Genomic DNA, 21086 nt, shown 5'->3' with positions numbered 1-21086 from the left:
CTGTTGCCATATAAATGATATTAAAAATAAAAGAAAATAACATTTTTAGGTTGTTTTGAAGTCTCCTGCAAAACTGTCGGGCAGGGTATTTAGAGCAGAAAAGGACATCAAATTGTTTAACTTCAACACTCAGTTCTTTGATCACAGTTGTCTTCTTAAAAGTTTCCCGTGGAAAACATGCTACAGACAATTTGATGTATACGTTTTACTCCTACATTTTTTATATGAAATTACTTTTATTGAACTACACACCAACTTCTGAAAGTAAAATAAAGAACGTGAATAAAAAGCTCAGATCAATCAGTTCTTTTAATGCAAACTAAATTATGAATAGCATTTGATTTGTTTCAAAAGTTATACAGTGCCTTCAGAATTAACTATCTTTCTGTGAGATACTGTTACCCTACTTCATCTCATAAAAGGATCTCTGAAATAAATTCCTTTTGATCTACATATCAGTTGCTCTTTCATGTTCTCACTTCCTATACATACTATTCTAATGCATAAAATAGGCATCCCTATACTGCCATTGTATATCAATATCTTCTGATTAAATAACAGCCTAAGTACAACACCAGTAGTTATCGAGAAACTATACAATAAAAACATTACTTTTAATTTCCAATGTTATTTATCCATTTCTTCCTTAGGAGAGAAGCTTAAGAGTTACTTAATTTATCATTTCTAATTTCCTTTTTCCCTAGTGATCTTTATACTCCCTCACATCCTACATTTCTTCACAAGCCTCCTGGTAACATGCCCCAGGCAAACGTTTCCTGGATCAAATTCTCAAGTGGAGCAAGACATTTTTACATCAGCTGAAGATCCTTTTCCTACATACACATTACTGATCAAACGCAGTGTTGTCCTGTCTGCAGTGTCACTCTCTGCTCAGAAAAGCTGCAAGTTCCTCCAAAATAAAAGTCATGCCAAAAGATCCTTAAATCAAAACAATTATATTAATCGACAGAATGCAAAATTTTCAGCATTAACAGATAGCCACCAGCTGCAGTTGCACAATTTACAAAATGCATAGTCACCATGTTTAGCTGGTCCAATAAATATAGTTCCTCTCTGCTGCCATCTACAGATAGATAGGAAATTTTTAAACATCTGCTTTTCACTTCCAGATATATAATTAATAACTGGATCTCAACATGCCCTACAAACCAGTTCACCCCAAACACATATTACTTCAACGGTATTACCTCAACATATTAGAAGCTTCAGGCAAAGCTGAGCCCAAGTGATAGGTTGTCACAAGGTATTTAGATGTTGCCACACTGCATGCTGAGTGACGTCTGATCCTGTGAGAAATCCTCAGCTTGGAATTAGGTGCTCATGCTCCCTGTTCAGTGCATGGGAGGAATTAAGTCATACACAAATGCCCCTCAGAAGCCAGATGAGTTGCCAAAAGTGAAGAGGAAATTCTAAATCTCTAGTATGAATATCTTAAACATCTTTACTTGAGCCCCCAGAACATCTAATGCTTAATGGTTGCAGCACTGTTATCTGGTGCCTGCTTCAGACATCACATTTCAGGTTTCACAGTTGTATTTTCTAACCAGGAGGCTACAAAGTCAATTTTCCTCTCTGCATAAAAATGAATCTCAGTAGACCAAAGTGGTACATTTTTAAAAGACTGACACCTCAGATGCACAATGGAGACAGCATAACTCAGTAAGATTTCTGATCTGCATTAAATAACTGCATGCCCCTGAAGCATAAAATACTATGCTTGCTTAGGGTCCCAAGTGAACATGTCATTTGATATGCAGTAAATTGATCATGTCTAAAAATAACTATTAGCCTACAGGTTAGCATGCTCCTGCAGAGCATCCTCCATATGGAGGTTTGAGCCTACAGGCCCTGAAAGCTGATTTTAAACCCCTTCAAACACTAAAATACTTCAGTGTCCTGTTGTAAAGGCAGGGTGTGGGCTGTGAGGTGGGGAGGAGGGAAGGGAGAGGAGAAGCAGAATCTCCTGTGAAAATCCCAGGACCCCGTTCATCAACAGCAATGGCGGCTCCTCAGGCACACCCTGACACTGGAGGGTGAGGCCGGACCCCTGGGGTGCCTGCCCTCCACAGGCACCGCCACCTCACGCACTGCTTAAACTGCTGGATGCAGGCTGGGCTGCGCAGGGAGCGGGTGTGTTTGAAGGGGACGGAATGCCATGGCGGTCAGCTGGCCCGGCCATGGTGGGTGGCGGTTGGGGGTGAGGAGGGGGCTCGGGGGCTTGGCAGGCCAGGGTGAGGGGAGCGGCAGGCTGGTGGGAGAGGTGCCCTAGACCCGGGGTAGCTGCCGTGTAGAGAGGAGCCTCAGCCATGGCTTGTGAGGGTTCCCACAGGGCAAGAGCAGGAGGCCAGGCCAACCGTTATGCCTACGAGCGTCAGGGCAACCACGCCTGAGGCCTTCACAGTGCTCCACCTGAGGATGAGGGTGGTGGAAAGCAAACCACCGCACCGGTGCGAGACCTGGAAGAGCTCAGCGTCAATGGGCAGAGGCAGGGAGAAAGCAGGGGTAAGCTTTTTCCTTCTTGGAGAGTTCACGCTTTTCTTGATTTTCCTCATCTTGTTCCTCTTTGCACCCATTTCCCATGCTTTGCTCTTCGCTCCGTGAGGGAGCTGGTACTGGCAGAGCCAGTGAGAACAGACTACAGCAACCAGGGGTCACAGGAAACCTTCCAGCTCTAGCAAACATGGTTTCTAATCTAATCACACCTGTAACGCATACGTGCAATGTCAGGTAGGTATGCATACACAGAGTAGGTCAGTTGTTTCTCCTTTACAGCCTCGACAATATCCACTCAGAGACCTCAGAAACACCTGCTAGTCACCCAGCCATTAGCTCCGTGCAGGCCAGGGTATCATTTGTGGGAGAAAATACACTGTGGAAAAACTGTAAAACACTGGTGAATCAGAGGTGTCGTTTATAGTCTTGTACAGACACTGAAATTAAACATCTTCTGGCTGCAGACAGAAAAGGAACTGAGTCCAAAGCATGCAGGTAGTAAAAAAGGACTTTTTTTACCACTTTGTTCTTCATTGTCCCTCCATATGCTTTTTCTGTCAATTAAAGTTTTTTGCCTTTTCCTTGCAGCAGCTTAGCTGAAGCAGCATCTCAATGCAATCCATGACGAACATTTGCAAGAAATGAAAATAGTACAGCAAGAAGCAATGAAGTTGCACCAGTGCGTAAGTGATATTAAAGAGGCTGAAGAAAAGGCAAAAGAAGTAGTTCAGAGACTGAGTACTGCTATGGCAACTACAACCGGTACAAAAGATGATTTTATTATAGTTTCAAGTATTAACAGACTTGTTTTTAAGTATGTTCATCTCTGACATAGTTAAATAGAAAGTATACTCAGCTGATAAAAGGAGTTTATGATATGTTGTTGTCAGTAAGAGCAAACACTTTTGATAATGAGAATCTATGCATCCATTAATTTTTAAAAATTGTGCAGCAAATCAAGAATAAAAATATTTGAGATTTGTAATTCTCCCATCTTCATGACTTAAGTTCATCCTAGCTGTCATGTGTAGAGTTCTCAAAAGCTTTACTGTTTTTCCAGGAACTTGCATTTCTCTGGTATTTCAGTCTTATACTTCTATTACTATCTCCCCTGAAGAGAAATGCAATGGAGTATGTCACTCAATCTCATTAATTGTATTAAACAACGTGTTGCTTCTTAGTGCTTGCACTCTTATATTCAGTGTTTCAGAACAGAGAACATCAGACTGGAGAGAGAAATCAAGTTATAGGTGTTAGTGTGGCAGTTGCATTTTATAATACCTATTGCTTTTGCAATAGTTATGAACATGAAAGGATATAAATATCTGTTCTTTTCATCTTCTTTAGATGGATATAGTGATCACAGCTGAGGAACACAAACCAGAAAATTAACTGTAGACTTCAGGACGTAAGCACAAGAGCAAGGACTTTAGTAGGAGGCTGAATTTGCCAAGTATTATTTAAAGATTATAAGAAGATCCTTAAATAATATTCTGGGTGCAATTTTGGAATGTGCACAACCCAAAGGAACCTGCCAGCCATGCTTATAACTAAATACCCAGACAGAACACCTTTCATATATGATCTCAAAGTCTTTGTTCAATCGACTTAATTAGACCTGGGTCACAAAGTGTTTCTTTTTCCTAGCTAACGGAACAGCAATCCCAGCAGATCAGCCTGCAGGAGTCTTTGGAGGAATCCCAAGGAACTGTCATGTGTCATGTACAGGACAACACTAGAAGCAGAATGAAAGCGGGTTTGAGAAACTTTCATTCTTTTGTGTCTGTTTTCATTTTCTCATCTGTGAGAAAGAGCAAGAACTTGGACATCATTCCTAGAAACCAGTTAAAACACTTTATAACAACAACATTTAGTGAAAACATTGATCAGAAGAGATCATGTAGTCAAACTTCCTGCTCAAAGCAGGAGTATCACAAGCACTAGATTGGGGCAGTGGTGGATTTGTCCAGCAGAGTTCAGGATGCTTTAGGTATTTTTTATAGTGCTGCAGTAATGTTCCAGTTAAGATTATTTTTCTAGCATCCGATTTGAACGTTCCAAGCTTAAATTTGGGACCATTGCCCCTTCTTAAATCATTCAATGCGACTGAAAATAGTTTGACTTCATAGTCTTTGTAACCATCTCTGAGATTTGTGGGCCACAACTGGATCCTGCCTTAACCTTTTCTTCACCATGCTAAACAAGCCTCTTTATAATTGGGGTGCTGATAAATAGATAGACATAGAAAATACAATTTCTGAAAAATATTCTGTTGAGATAAACCTTCTGGGAGTAAGAAGGTTTTCTCCATTAATTGCCATGATGACAAAGTTAGATTTTTTGTTCTCAACATATTTGTATGATCTAGCTATTTTGGAGCATGGGGAGGGGCCATAGTTCATTGTAGAAATGAATTGGCTTACACATAATTCAAATAAACAAAACCAATCCCCCTCTCTGCATGCACACACACACACAAGCCACATGCAGTCACTCTAAGACTTCTGAATTCATAGCAACAATTTAGTAAGGATAAAAGAAAGCAAATAGCAAAGTATCAAAACTTGAATAAATCAGGGGTTTATTTTCAATTTTTTGATGGTCATCAAGGTCTCTCTAACCTGAAACATATAAAAGTCTATTACAAATCACTAGACTTTTTTTTCCTACATGCCTTTTCTGTGTTCTTCTATGGCAGAAGTGGAAAAATGATGGATACATTATTGAACTGTATGAATTATACATCATATAAGGAGCAAAGGCTTAGTTTAATTCATCTATCACTTTCTGATAGGTATAGCTGACCCTGTGGCATATTTATTAGCTAGTGTTAAAACAAAAAAAATTCCTCACCAAACAGCATGAGAAAGACTTGTTAAGTGCCTTGAGTGTTGCAGTCACCTTCATCTTTTATAGCTTGATCTTTACTCTTTAATTGTGCAAACTTGTTAGATTCTGCCTGTCATGTAAAGATGACTATAAACATACGTACACTGCATTACATATAGAAATTGAGTTGCTTGCCATAAAAGTCTTCTGCATAAGATTGGGACAAGCAGAAAGAGAGGAGAAGCTGATCAGGCTATATCTGTTCCAGTTAGATCAACTTTTCAAACTCTGAAATTTGCTTCGGTTTGCCTGACTGAATTCTGCAACTTAAAGAATTACCTGTGATATCACTGCAGGTACAGATACTACAGCAGGACTGCCAAGAGCTGCGTAAAGATGTCCAGCTAGCCCGAGTGAGGCTGCAAGAAGAGGAGGAAAGAACTGCCCACCTGGAGCAACAGGGCAAACAGCTGAAAGCTGAGCTGGGTATGACAGTGGGTTCTTGTATCTTTGTAGCCCTTCCCTCACTGGGAAGGTGTATCAGTCAACCGGAATGGAGGGCAGCTTAAGAGGGGATAAAATATTAAAGGCCTTTAGTTTGCATGTGATGTTTCTAAAGCCTCTTCCTACCTAGAGGAAACTGACAACAGTGGTAATCAGGGTAATGAATACACAACAATAATATGAAAAGATTCCATCAGCATAAATTCTTTTCAGAGGACACTTCATCTGGCAAGTAACTATTAATGCATGATTCCTGAACTGATGGGCCCATTGCTAATGAATCTTTTTGCAGGTGATTAAAAAAAATGTGCTCTATTAAACATCAGTATAAAGACAAGCTCTTGGATAAGACTCTAGTTGATCTCATTTAGAATCCCAGTCTGCTGATGTGAAAGTAGCTGCTTAAATGGGAGTTAAGTGGCATTTAATGCACTCCAGGGTAGGGGGAAGCTCCATATTATCAAAATTAAAGGTAAATGTTCCTAACCTAAAGTCTGCTCCATATTCCCAAATAACTCACAGTAACCATGCGTAAGTCCTAGCATAGTTATTGTTCTTGTGATCCTCCTCTCAGGACCTATTTCAGATTTCTAGCTACTCCTTTTATAGAAGTGTTCCTGTTTCCCATACACTTTTTTTGTTATTTTGCGAATCACATATGCAATAATTAACCTATAGCTCACAAAAGGCAGTCAGCGTTTCTGCGTAAGGCATGGCAAGAGGAGAGAAACTTGTCATGTTGTGGCAGAGTGGGCTGAATGGGGGAGAACGATGGCAGAAGAATTCTTTCCTTCACAAGTCCATATGCAAATGACAAATTTAAATGAGACATACAAGTTTTCTTTACTCCTATATCAAATAATCCTGCTGATCAATGCTTTTTCCCTTTGTTAACTGAAGGAACTTTTGAGTGATCCTTTGATGCTACCTTGGATGTCATAATATTTTGGCTAGAGTTCCCTGCCTACCCTGCTCATGCTGAATCATCTTGTGTTGTCTTCCTTTTTTTCCAGTATGTTATACAACACAACAGAATAAGAGGCTAGCTCTTACAGGCAGGTTGACTCAAATGCCAACAAAAATGCTTCTGCTTTTAGATCTATACGGTTTAAGCAGGGATCTAACTATTGTTCTTTGTCAATGTACAAAAACTTGTAAAGTTGCATATGGGCTGTGGGTTATAGTCAGGACAAAATGGTTGCTTATACACTAGACAGCTGAATATGAGATTTAGAGTTGATTTGCTCAAGCAATCACAGAAACAGTATGTGTAGGAGATCGGCATGATGGCATGCTTAATTTTAAAATTAAATTACAATTAATCTATGGAATCAATTTTAAAAAGTAATTTTGCTGAAATATTAAAGTTATCAAGAAAAGTGTTAAAGAACACATTTGTAGAAGTCTTACCTGTTTGTAACATATTCAGTAACTTAGCTAAACTCAAACATTAAATCAATATGTCACCTTTTAAAATTACCAAACAGATAATAAAGCACGTCCTGACATTCTTTTCTATTTTCAGACTCCAGGAACTGTATCATTTCCCAGCTTGGTGAATAAGCAAAAGTAAATTGTAAACAAGTGTTGGTGAGGAAAATAGCTAAATAAATATCAGCACAGCCTACATGGGGCCTTTCAAATGTACCACACTTCAGAGGTAGAATTTTTATGTGGACAAATGCCAAATGTGACCAAGGCTAATAACCATTGAGTATCTTATTATTTTACCAGTATGGGGTTACTCTACTTATTGAAAGATTAACTTCCATGTTCTACTGAAATATCAAAATAGTGACATGAATGCCTTCCTTGGAAAGCTGGAACTGACCATGAAACACAGTTGTGGTAGCACAGGTATTGCATACAAAGGAGACAGACAGATTGGTGATTAATACTACAGAAAAATCAGAACCTTGGTCAACTGGGTACTAAATGGGCAAAGAGGTATGCTTACTGCCTACATAGGGACAGCGCGTGCTGTCTGAAGTCTTCTCTGAAAAAGTAAGTTTCGGTGAAGATGCGGTAAAATTTCAGCTTAGACATGAGGAGTCTCACAGTGCTGGCAAAGGATTCCTTCAGTTGTGAATTGTACCACTTCTGGCAGGGAGATCGTTTAAGTTCAATAGTATTGAGATTAATTATAGTGGAGACTAATAAGCTTGAGCTCAAGGATATGAAGTCACCCTCAATTTTCAAAGCTAAGTTAGAGCAGTTAGCACTTTCATTATTATTTCAAGGTATATTTCAGAAGAGGCTTGTCCTATAGGAGCCATACCCAGTGCCTGCAAGAGCACATAGCCACATGACAAGAGCTTAAAAGAAATAGGCATGTATGAAATAAAGACTTGATATTTGTGAAGTGCCTGCCTAAATGACATTTAAATTTTTTCTCACTGGACATTCTGTTTTATTGCCCTTTAGAATGCACAGCTGTCCTTTAGCAAACAACGCAAAGAGAACCTGCAGCTTCAGTCTAAAATGACTGCCCTGAGAGAAACAGCAGAGAAAGTACAGGTAATGAGAATAGCTACTCTTGTTTTCAAAATGGAAATAAAGTATAACAAAAGTGATTACAGTGAGAAATAATTATACTTTTACTGGAAAGCCACAAATGCAGGTCAGGAGACAAAGTTTAGTGCCCCCAGGTAATGTGGGCTAATGAACAACTTCCAGTGAAGAAATTCAATCACTAGCCTAGGTAACTCTTCCAGATTTCCCAACGTTAAATCTGGACAGTTTTCTTCCCAATAAACATTTTGAATCAGCTTTTTTTGAAAGTGTCTTGTCACATGCCAGGACATGCAGAACTACTGCTGCTCCCTCTTCTATCTACCCTTGAAGTAGTACATTTATATTCCTTTCCACCTTTAGATTCTACATGACTATTTTTCTATTCATGAGTCAAATATGGAGTACCTGCTTAGCTAAAATTTCCTCTGCCTTTTCGGACAAAAGGTTAACCTAACATTGCCAGTTCCCAACTACACCATATCCCTCACCGCTATGTCAACCCAACTCAAACACCTCCAGGGATGGGGACTCCACCACCTCCCTGGGCAGCACATTCCAACGTCTAACAACCCGTTCTGTAAAGAAATGCTTCCTAATATCCAGTCTAAACCTTCCCTGGCGCAACTTGAGGCCATTCCCTCTTGTCCTATCGCTTGTTACTTGGTTAAAGAGACTCATCCCCAGCTCTCTGCAACCTCCTTTCAGGTAGTTGTAGAGGGTGATGAGGTCTCCCCTCAGCCTCCTCTTCTCCAGACTAAACAACCCCAGTTCCCTCAGCCACTCCTCGTAAGACCTGTCCTCCAGACCCTTCACCAGCTTCGTTGCCCTTCTTTGGACACACTTGAGTAAAATACTTTATGTATAGGAATGGAAATTCTATAAAGGTGGTGTTAAAAAAGTGTTAGTGTCCTTCTTTGGCAAATATTTATTTTCAGTACAGAAAAAAAAAAAAAGTCATATGTTATGTGGAAACAGTGTAAATATAATATTATTTACAGAAGCATCCTGTAACAACCACTGAGAAAGAGGAATGTAGGAGTTAATAGGCATTTTAAGTACTAGAAATGCAGAAACTGAGTGGAAGTAATAAGGATCTGAGATTAAATACATTTATAAAAGCTAGGCAAGGTGAACTCAGCTTTGATACCATCTTCAAGAAGCAGCACACCACAATATGCAGAACTATAGGGATGATGCAGGAGCTCAATGACAAATTAATAGCTTTGTAAATTAATTACTCATCCCTCATCATTCTGATGTTAATGTTATTGCCTGGGTAATTTTTTCCCTTTAGGCAGAACAAGGAAAGACCGTAAGCTGCAAGAGCAAGACTCGCTTCTGAATGCTGACCATGCCAAGATTCTCAGAGAGCTGCAGAGTGTACAGCACGAGAGGGCTCAGCTTCAGAGTGTGCTGTGAGGAGTCTTTTCATCTGCAGCCTCTGCTTACCCTTCTTCTGTTGCATTCTCACCACCTTGATTTCTGCTTCTCTAGCACTTGTCACTAACACAGAAGGGCCGGCTTGGTATTTAACATGGAGGCCATCTTCTGTCTTTCTGTTGTGCTAGATCTCCAGCTTGGCTAATCCGTCTTTCTTTAGGGAGGCCTTGCAAGAGAGAGCATGGCCAACACAGGCAGAAAGCAAGCCTTGCTGAGGAGGCTGAAACCACACAGAGACAGCTTTTGGAATGCACTGACACTAGACTGCAAGGGGAACTTGGGACAGCTTTGCAAGAGAAAGGATCTCTGCTGGCAGAAATGAAAGATCTTCAATGGGAGGTACAGAAACCTTACGGTTTTAAAACAGTATTCTTGTAGGCTGCTTTCAGACCCACATCTCTGGAATTCTTATTTACATACCAGTTTTCCTTTCAGAACAATTATTTTTTGCTATTGCAGTGGCAAGTGTGACACACTCTCCCTTTTCCTACTATGCTTATATTTTGACTTGTAATGTCTCCTCTCTGAAGCATGAAAGGGAGAGAAGACAGGGAAGCTCTGCAGGTATTATTTCTGAACTTCAGAGTTGACTTGCAACCTTCAGATCAACTGTTCTGAAGATGTGTAGTATTTCTATGAATCTGAATGTTTTCAGTGACAGTGATCTCACATTTCTTGACAGATAAGGACAACAACAAATGAAACAACACAGGAAAGGAACAAATTGGAAGTAGAAAAAACAGAATGAGGTATCTTGCAATTTATATGGCTGTTCTTTAAATTTAGTGTTGTCTTTCTCCAAGTTTTCCTTTCATTTTGCTTACTCTCTCTTAACTACATCATTTCTAAACAATGTGATATTTACCACAGCCATATTGTTCACTTTGCTGTTTGATATTTTTCTGGTCTATATGGATGTGTCCTTTGGAGCAGCAACCTTACTGCTACCTACACAAGGCCCTATTTGTAGTAATGTTTGTTATGCTACTATGGCAAATTATAAATAATTTTCAGCTTCTCTCATCTGCTTTACCTGTGTAGCTTCCTTGCATATGCGTAGTCTGGAAAAGGAAAGTTAGCATTTGTGATATAAATGAGAAATTCCTTAGTGTTGTGACTGAAGTCAGCATGATTCTTTCATGGTTGCAGAAGAGGTCTCCAAAACAGGAGACGCTACACCTAATCCATACATAATGCTGAGGTTTTGTGATATTCATGTATTGTGACTGTGGAAATCTTGAAGTGGAATGATTAGAGTTGGATTTCCTTGTTCATAGCTAGAAATAGTTTCAATGAAATTCACTTTGCAAACACTAGAGGAAGAGAACAAGAGGCTATTGGATCACTTGGTTGCACTGGTACATGAGCAGGTAAGCCACTAATAAAGTAGATAACTGATGACCTGACTGATAAGTAACTGTAGCAGGAATCAAGGTGCTCTTTGAAGTAATCTGTATTTTATGGAGAGAGGCTGATCACATCAAGTAATCAAAAAGGGGAAAAAACAAAACAAAAGGGTAAGATCTCTCAAATGTTACTACTCCATCTTTTTAGATGTCTGTGTGGGATGAGCTAGGAGAACTATATAGAGCTTCAGGCACTGGACATTTAGGTATCTCATTAAAATCCATTACTCCATTTAATTTTCTATTACAGGTACACAGCTTCTATATCTGTACATATATATTCAGCTTGTTTACATTGGGAAGGTATTAACAACAGTTTTATGCCTTCTGTGGACAAATTTGCACATGGGACCTCATTCCTGTTTTTAACTTGTTCCCATTCCATTATTTCTCAGTACTCTTGGTCACCTGGATCAAGATACCTCACCAGTTCCAGAGAAGCTGTGTAAAAGCTTAGTAATACTATGCTACCAGTCCTTTTACCATTGTTTGTTTTTTTTGTTTTGTTTTTTTTTTTTTTTACACTGTTGGATGTAATGACCAGTTGTATACACTGGAGAAACACTTAGCTGCTGTCCTAACATCACAATGTTAAAGAATTAACTGAAACACTTTTTGAATGTTTGTTATTTGATAATCAGTAACATTTCTACAGTAGTTAATCTGTAACATACGTATATCTTTTTTCCTTTTAACACGGAGCTCCTTGGGCAGTAATCAGTTAAAGAATATGAATCAATAGAACATTATGAACCGTAAAAAGTTGCCTGATTTTTAATGTTGTATTCTTTACTGTCTTTCTAAATTCCTTTAATTCTGTCCAGGTCTTCTCATTCTTTAGTTGTTTTTGTCTCTCTGTTGCCTGTTGTCAAAGATTTCTTTCATCTCTCCATTTCTGTTGCTTGTGCTTCTAGGACAGTGGCCTTCTTGTGGCCATCGGGAAGGTTGTACCAATCTGAGCAGTTCTTCCTAGAGATTAAGCTGTCTTGGAGGAATTTATGCCATTTGGATATTTTAAAAAAAAAAAAAAAATTCTGTTTCAGTGTTTCACCTAATTGAAAATTTATACCTGAAGCAACAGAGGAAAGTTAAAATGCTCAGGGAGAGGACATAGAGCAACTTTGTTGCTTTGGGCCTTGTTTGTCCTACAGAATGGTGACTGCTCTTTTTTCCTCAGCAGCAGGTGCAGCAGGTGCTGGCAGAATTGAACAACAACAAAAATAAACTGACCTGTGACAAAGGAAAACTTCAGGTACCTCTCAGCACCTTATCTGTCATATCAAAAGGTAACTCATTTTTCATGCTCACCTAAGATAAGGTTGTTTAACCTTAGCTCTTCAGTACTTAATTTGGACGGAAGTGCTTATTTATCTTCTCTACTTATTTGTGTAGTGTCAAGCACATATATGAAACGAGTTCTGTATCAAAATCCTCTTCGATCCTGCTCACATTGCCTTTGGGTGACAAGCTGCTGTTGATGTAGCATCTCTAGGATTTGTGATAATCAAGTTGCCTAATGTGTGAAAATAGTGGAATGGCTAAGAACCACCAGGGGGCATTAAAACAAAATATATGGGTAGAGAATTACTTGAAATATTAGAAACACGGAAATCTTCACAAAAAAATACAAATTAATATGGAGGGATGCAAACCATGGTGGTAAGCAAAAATAAAAACCATATGTATGCTTTCTTAAGCAGAAGTTAGCTAGACAGTAAGTGAGGTGCTGAAAGTAAAACTTTTACTTCAGTGTGACCTATGACATAAAATTTGGGACAGTGCTGCAGATTCCTGAGTTTCTTTTAAAAGCAGCACAGAACGTGTAGTGAGAGCAAGAAAGCTACATTTATGCAACAGTCCTAGGTCTTATGGTAGTGACAGAAGGAAGTGACCAAGACATCATACTTAGATTAAAACAAGGTGAATTCTAATCCATAAATATTTCTATGGAAGGATAAGTTAAAAGTGATTCACTTGCTGCTTCTCCTATGGGACTCAGGGAAAAGAAAACATTTGCTCTGGGCAGAGAGGCATTGTCACATCGCTCTGCTTCTGTGTTCCAGATAAGATAATGCTTTTCTGTTTCTGCAATAAAAGAAAGCTGAGCTATTTTGTCACATCTCTTTTCTTAAGACTGAAGTGCAGAAGCTGGAGGAAGAGCTGTAAATGCACATTTCGGTAATAGTGAGCTTTGCAAGTGCATTGCATAAAGACCAAATACACTCAGGTGAAATAGAACTTTGAGAACTTACCCCTCAGAATTAGGGTCAGAATAACTAATGCTTACATAGCCATTAGAAATCAGATTCAACACACTTTTTCCTGAAGAACAGAGGATATGTTTAATGTAAGCTGTAGGATTCTAGTCTGCAGCTGGAAACAGAACCTGATTTCATCAAAGCAAACATGAGAACTACGGAAGCTCAGCTGAACAGAGCTGTTTTTCATGCAAGTTGATTGCATGTATTCAGGCTAGAAAACACACAGTTTACAGGATTATAAAGATAGTCCTCAGGATTTATTATTATTTCCCAGTAAGAGAACAAAGAGTTGCAGATAGTACTTGTTTAGCTGTATTGCTGGGAGGCAGATAATTATTCTACTTCAGTTTGATCACTCAGTCTTAATAGACAGAAGTACAGAGAAGATGTGTGTTATCCTGATCAGTGAAACCAAGCTTGTAGGTATAAGACTGTGAAGCGGACACTGCTCTGTCATGAGTTTGCTATTCTAAGCTGTAAGGTCAAGTCACTGCATTGAGACTTCTGTCCACAAGCAAGAATGAACCCGTAACAGTAAATGCTCTTTACAGACTCCCCTTGCTTCTCAGATACCAAAACAATCTTGTAATCATTTTGAGTTGGAAAACAGAAGAGGCAAGTGACAAACTGTCAATCCTATCTATAAATCTCCATTGATCTAGAAATTAAACAGAAGATGTAACCACATTTAGGACACTTCCCTAGTAAACAGGAGGTTCTATTTTTGCCTTCTGTTTCCAGAAAGCAAAATGAATCAAAGTTTCTCTTGTACTTTATTCTCAATCATAGAGCATGGTCCATCAGATAGCCAAAGGCAACTGGATATTACACTGATGATTGCAATCCATGACCTGAATGCGTTCAGATTTGGGGAAAGTTAAAACACTCTGGTTCCGTTGGTTTGCATATACTGAGAACTAGCTGTAGAAAGGTCTCACAGCGGGAGCAGGCCAGAAGGGGTGCTTGGAACCAAGGAACTGTGCTGGTTCTGCACAGCTGTGACAGCAGCTGACATCACAGGCTTCCAATGAAGTTTCAGTCAGCACCATGTTTCATTGCTGCCTAGATACAGTGGGAAGTCATATGACTTTGGATAATGTGCTGTGGAAAGTATCATAGAAGAGAGCTTAAATATCTTCCTGAAGTAACACAGACTAGGAGAATCTACTTCTGCTCCAGAATAGACATTTTGGAGAGTAATTTTTCAATTTCTGTTTGTGGTACTCACATTTTCACTGCCTCGAAGGACCTGACGTGCTTTTGCGGTAGGAATGGCACCAAAACAAAAAAATCCCCAGAAGTCTTGGCAACAGAAGTCTCCTGATCGTAAGGCTAGGTCAGCTGCAGGCTCAAGAGAAGAAACTATGAAGTCTGATTTATGTGCTTGTGCTCACCACTCTACTTTACACCAAGTTAATTTTGAAGATGAACGTTCAAGAAACTCCGTGTCTGAATGTTAAGATTGTCCTAGGTTCAGACAGCGGGTTCTGCTAAATGCTGTAACAAACATGGGAGAAAAACTGGACGCTATAAGCAACATTCTCACTCCAAGATCATTGAAAACTGGATGGTCTACTGAGATTAATGAAGGAGACAATGTGGTGAGTGATAACCATGAAATGCAAGTTAGAATGATGGTTAATTTCAGTTGAGTATTGCTAACAATGAAGAAGTGGCTGAAAATTAACAGGGACCAAAACCTTTGAGTGCTTTTTGTTTGAAAGAGATGCAGATGAAAACTCAGGCTAAGCAACATTAGAATCAATGACTGGTTTTTACTAAAAACCCAGCTTCATGCATCTGTGGCACCTCCTGAAACCTAGGTGCCAAGAGTTCAGAAGCATTGGAACTATCAGTTAAAACACCCACAGAAAAACCCGAGAACACCACACACTCAGCTTGGGCTTAAACCAGGGGTAGAAAAAAGGTTCTGTGACTAGAGGAAGCTATTTCCATATTCAGAACCACTGCATAATCTTGGCACTGCTGCAAGCGTGCAGGTTACTTATAAAAGAATCCTTTAATAAAACTTTTAATAGATGACTGATTTTCCTGCTCGTTTTCCTAATGATTTCTTGTACTGCAGGTGGCAAACCTGCAACACCAGTTGGACATGGCAAAAAATGGTTACAGTAAGGCAACAGCCATGCTGGAGCATGTGTTAGCTTCTTGTAACAAGATACAAGAAGCTCTGGAAGTGGTACACACTGAGCTGGGACACAAGGACACTGAAATCAGCAACCTCAGAAAAGACAGGTAAGTGAAACTGATACTGTTTCTGTGGTCTGTCAGCAGTGTGGTGAAGGCAGATACAGTTGAAGAGTGGCACCTTCCCCATGGTTCTGGCTAATAAGGTATAGGTCAAGTTTCTTTGAAAAGTTTCCTATATCCTTTCCTGCAACACTGAAACATACTTAGTGAACCAAGTACACAAGTGCTTGTAGCTAACTCTGCAAGCTTGGCAGGCCTTGGGCATCTTGTGGAAAGTAGGTAAAAAAAAAATTTAACTTCAGTGACAGGCAAAACTTAATATGGTTAAGGCAGAGAACCAAACTGTGAGATGGTCACCACTTCAGAGGAGATGTGCATAGATTGACTTAAGGCATTATTTTTTAAATCCGATTTCCATTTTCAGGAGACAAACTCAATGAAAAATGCAGAGGTTAGAAACAGAACTGGAGCATTACCAAGCCATGGAAAAGCAGCACAGCAGCCACGTTTTTCCATAGTAACAGCCACCACTGCATTTTTGGTGTTGAGCCAAGTACCTTTTCTTTTTCTGACTACAACATAGTGTGACACATTCACGTGAATCAAGGCAAAAATATTCAATCAACTTTTGGCTGTGGAGCAGGAAAATTATTATCCAAGTGTTGGAGGCAAGCATCTCCTCGCTAAAGAAAAATTCCTTGGCACAGGTGAAGATTTTACAGTCTGCAGCTGGATACATAATATGAGCAAAGATTCTGGAAGTTTATATAGCCTTTTTTTTTTTTCTTTTTTGTATTAGAATGGAGGGGGGAAGAGTCCAAGGAATTGCTTTCATCTCTCCTCATAATACTTAGTGTCAAAAGGATTACCTCACAACCCAAACACACTCACTATTGGCCAAGAACATTTGTTTTCCAAGAAAGGCATGGCTATATGACAAGTTGTTCTGATCCCTCTGACTCAGCCAGTCAGTGAATTGGCATTGTAAGGATTCCCATCTAGATGCCTGTGCTTAGGACATCTGTGTAATCAGACAGTTGGTGAACACACTGTTACTTCCTGTAAGTTGATACTGACTGGGAAGGAAAAAAATACTCCTTTCTAAGCTTCTTCATTTGGGTAAGTATAAATCTGATTTGTTGTTACTGCACAGGTGGAACTACTTTGTAAGGCACTAGAAAGTGCTAAAGCAGACAACAAGACACTTGTTCTTAGTTTGGAAGAAGTTCTGCACGTCAATAATACCCTGCAGAGCAAGCTGATCCAAACTCAGTATGAACTGAAAAGTAAAGAAACTGAGCATCAACAGCTGATAGTCTGCAGGTAAGACCAGATCCATGATACTACACTTGAGGAGAAACATTACTTTGCACTAATGTCAGAGCTTTATGGCTTTAATCTATCTATCAATATCAGCATTGACTGTATGCTGAGCCAGCAGTATGATAAAGACAGATTCATGCAGAGTTATAGAAATGGGCTCTTTCACTCATTCCCATAATGACTCTTCGACCTGCTCTGCTGCACTGAGGAACTGTTTACCTCGGGTCATGATGGCACTTCTACAGGTATCACTTTGAAGTGGCCTGCTGTAGCAAGGAGAGCACAGGATAGCTGTTTAAATTCCCCACCCAAAACTGAACACTAGTAAGTAAAGCCTCAAACCTAAGTGTAGGTGCAGTCTGAATCTCATTATCCCTTGTCTAAACAGGATCAGCCATTTAATTTTCTGAAGGAAAGTAAATTGTCCTAAAGTGTTTTTTCCAAAAAAGTCTGTTTACCTTGTATAGCTATTTTGAACCTCCTTTTAAATAAAGAGAATATGAAATATTAGAAAACACATTCCAATCTTTAAATAGTAGTGGTGCAGAGAGTATATCCAAGAGTCAAGTACTTACAATGGAATTGTCTTTCCTAACCTTGTGTTTAAAAAACAAAGCATATTAAATATAAACATGAATAACTGAATTTGTTTCTTCTCTTTAAAGGGAACAGTTAATGGAAAAAGCCAAGACTGAGGAAAAGATGTACACTGAACACTTAGAGTCTTTGAAGAAGCAGTTTCAAATTGAACAAGAGGCTTCTAGGAAAGCTGCCTGTCAAGAATCTGCTAAGGTGAGAAGAAATAGAATTCAAAGTTTTCAGTGAATAATTTCCAGAGAAAGGGGTCTGCTTTACAGTTTTCCAACAGAACAAAAGCAGCTTGTTCTTTGAGACAAATATTTGTTTCCTTTTCCATTCATCATGGAGTTGTCCATCACTTGATGGACAGAGTTCCAAAATTCCAAGCAGAATTTTGTCATGTGGTGGACAGAGATTTTGGTGGCCACGCATAGCGGTATCTGTGCTCTCTTAACTTTTTCAAGTATCACTCTATATCCCCCAACACAATATACCTCATTGTACATAAGATCTAGACATTGATATCAGTCATTTCAGTGATTTCCAAAGGGTAGTCTAGGGCTGTACAGCAGTCTCCGGGGATGAAATACTGGTTTGGAAGTCTGCTTTGTTTCTCGGGGGCTGTATCATAAAGCTCAGCATAACCTTAGTATTACTCAGATCCAGCATTCACTTTTCTCCCCTTTGTTAGAAGGGTAGTAAAGAAAAGTCATCACCAGGTGCTATAGCATACTTCAAATACAGCAAAACAATTGGGTGTACTGCCTATTAATTGTTGTATAGAATTAACAAATTCTTACAATTAATGTGGACCCACTTTTTCTTCTTTCCCCTACATAAAGAAATCCCTTGAACAATCCACCTCCAAACAGGCTGAAGTTTCCCATGCTAACAGGGAGCTGCCGCAGAAAGTAATAGCACTGGAAAGGTCTTTGTGCAGTTCCAAGAAAAAGCTGATAAGCCAGAGAGCTCAAGTCAGACAATGCCTGGCCTGTAAAGCTAACACAGAAACGGTAAAGGTATGCACACATTTTTCAGTAAAGACAGACATCCTAGTTGAGAACTCCTTTTATCTCCTACTGAGAAGGACTGCTGTTGATCCTTTACAGTGGAGCTAGACTTGAAAATAAAACTAACTCTGGACTCCAGTTCTTAACAGAAGATGAACAGATCGATAGCAGCTACAGTAATTGTGTGACTTCTCCTGTCATGTCCCCTCCCCATACTAAACATGATGCCATAGAGTGCCATCCCTCCATTAGATTTTTATAGTAGCATTGGTCCTCTATCATTTTGTGGATACAGTCTATTTAATTATTGATTGGGCCAAACACTGCTTGTGTAGTGATTAGTCCCTTTCCATCCTTTATGGCTGTAGAACTTATGGTTCAACTGGTACCTGATCCTAAATGAGAACGGAGACTCCTTTGCAACTGCCACCTGCTTTTTCCCCCTTCCCCAGTGGGGCATGGGTTCTCTTCAGTCTCACAGGGCAAGAAATAGGGACACAATGTGCAGACATCTGCAGAAATATACCCCATGTAACAGCCAGTAAGCCTGAAAAATTCCTGAAGTTTTGTTTCTCTCAACAATTTCGAGACTGAATCTGAACTGAGGAAAATGAAAGCAATAAAAGAGAAGTATCAGAAGAATTATGAACAAGTAAGCTTTCTTGACCAGTTTACTGAAGAGACTGATCTGCTAAAACGTTGGAATTTCATTACTGTATTGTCTTCAGACACAGGAAGTCCAGAAATGTATGTCAGAGTTGAAAAGTGTGTGGAGTGAGATGCAAGTGTTGTTGAAAAAACAACATGAAATGCAAGTGCAGAACAGGCAGCTGGAGACCCAGCTGGAAGCAGAGAGAAAGCAAAAGCAGCAGCTGGAAAACAAATGTCAGGTAAAGTGATAACAGCATGAAAAAGTGGCAAGACACCCATGGAAACATTTTTGTGCAAAATCTATGGGGTTGTAGAAGTGGCGGTAGAAAGACTTTATGAACTCAGTCAAAAGACACTGCTGTAAATCTTACTGTATCTGTACTCCAGAAAGCACGAGTAACAACCTAACACATTCATTATATATCTGACTTTAGAGACAGACAGAATTTTTTTTTTTTTTTAAGATAGAACTCTAAGCTATTTACAATAAAGATTGGAAAGTCTTTCTGTTATATTGCAATTTTTTATTTGTGCCATAAAAAATTGTATAGAAATTAGTTACTTCTTCTACCTAGAAACTGGAAAGAACAGTTAAACATCTGAAGAATACAAAAAGAAGCCAGAAAAGAAACTGAAGAAAGCCAGTATAGAGTCAGAACAGGCGACAATAGTTAGTGTTAGAATAATAATTAAAGTAACAAGATAGTATTTCAGCATATGCACCAAGTAACCCTTTCAATCTCAGATATAGGTCTCTGGTAAAGAGTCAGGTGCATACTCGGCCTTTAGTGGCATTTATCATGCTTTTTTTAAAAAAAAGTTTTTATCTTTTCTGTGAATCACTTCAATTTAGTGGGGCTTGTAAGAAAAGCTTTTGTTCCCCCAGCCTATTGCTTTTATCAGGCTCAGGATAGCTGTGTTAACCAAATAAAGTGTTGTGGCCAAATAAACTGAGCTGCTCTTGTGTCACTCTGTACGTGACATTATGCAAAACCACATTTCCCCCCCACCCTAAGAAGTCATTTGTCCTTGCATCACCTCATCCTTGCACTACTGTACCACAATATCCAAATTATTATAGTTTGCATGGATTACTATAGTAGTTCAGGATGAAAATCTAGGGGTTTAGATGTTTTATAGGGTATTAACCAGCATAAAGTAAAATAAAAAAAGTAATAAAGGTGCCCCAGCTTGAGGTCTTACATGCTGCTTATCAGTCCAAGAACTGTTCTGTGATTGGAGGATTTCCACAGCATTCTTCAAGCAAGGTTAGTCTTCCCTCATCTTTCTCAGAAGTTTGTGGTCCTCAGCATCCATTTTCCCCCCCTTCTTCCCAATGCCTCTGTATTTTATGCTGCGTTGAAGACCCATGCTGACTTCATTAACCCCCTAAGAGAGGGTCAACTTTGTAGTGAGGACCTCTCCAATCCATCCTTTTCCCAGCAATCGAAGAGGGCATCATGGAGAGCTCCTACCCCTCTGTACTGGGGAAAGATTTGAGCTGTATACTGTTCTGCTCCTTCTTGCACGGAGCTCACACTGGAACACAGCGTGCGTTAACTGTTCTCTCTGCAGTTCTAATTACAATGTCTTGCCTAGATCACAGCTAACCTCGAAGAAGCTCACCGCTGGGTCACATTTAAGTCTAACAGCCTGCAGATAGAAGTTGAGAAAAGCCATCAGCCAAAGAACCCTGAGGAGAGCAGCTCCAAAAAGGAGGTAAAGAAAGCAAGCATGTTCACTTCAAAGGGGGAAGCAAAGAAAATAGGTGGAGGAAGTAGTTGGTAGCTCATTATCAGTCAGAATTTCAGTTTCCTAAACTTTCTTCTGTAGTTCCTTACACT

The 21086-nt window shown here is 39.4% G+C and overlaps 1 protein-coding gene across 1 annotated transcript; it reads left to right on the top strand.

Annotated features, from left to right (window-relative positions):
- Positions 1 to 2019: 2019 nt before the first annotated feature.
- Positions 2020 to 21086, top strand: CCDC150 (coiled-coil domain containing 150). Its single transcript, XM_074829971.1, is given in 19 exon segments — positions 2020 to 2054; positions 2794 to 2934; positions 2936 to 3009; positions 3106 to 3276; positions 5677 to 5837; positions 8272 to 8425; positions 9656 to 9769; positions 9902 to 10175; positions 14940 to 15069; positions 15555 to 15724; positions 16104 to 16185; positions 16815 to 17002; positions 17668 to 17823; positions 18402 to 18689; positions 19156 to 19243; positions 19320 to 19481; positions 19818 to 19860; positions 19863 to 19903; positions 20842 to 21086. Coding segments are annotated over 19 exon segments (2661 nt in total). The 3' UTR covers positions 21031 to 21086.

This window comes from Strix aluco, chromosome 6 (assembly GCF_031877795.1).
Source record: "Strix aluco isolate bStrAlu1 chromosome 6, bStrAlu1.hap1, whole genome shotgun sequence".
NCBI lineage: Eukaryota > Metazoa > Chordata > Aves > Strigiformes > Strigidae > Strix > Strix aluco.
Note: the sequence above shows the minus strand (reverse complement) of the source record. Positions and strands in the feature narration are given on the sequence as shown.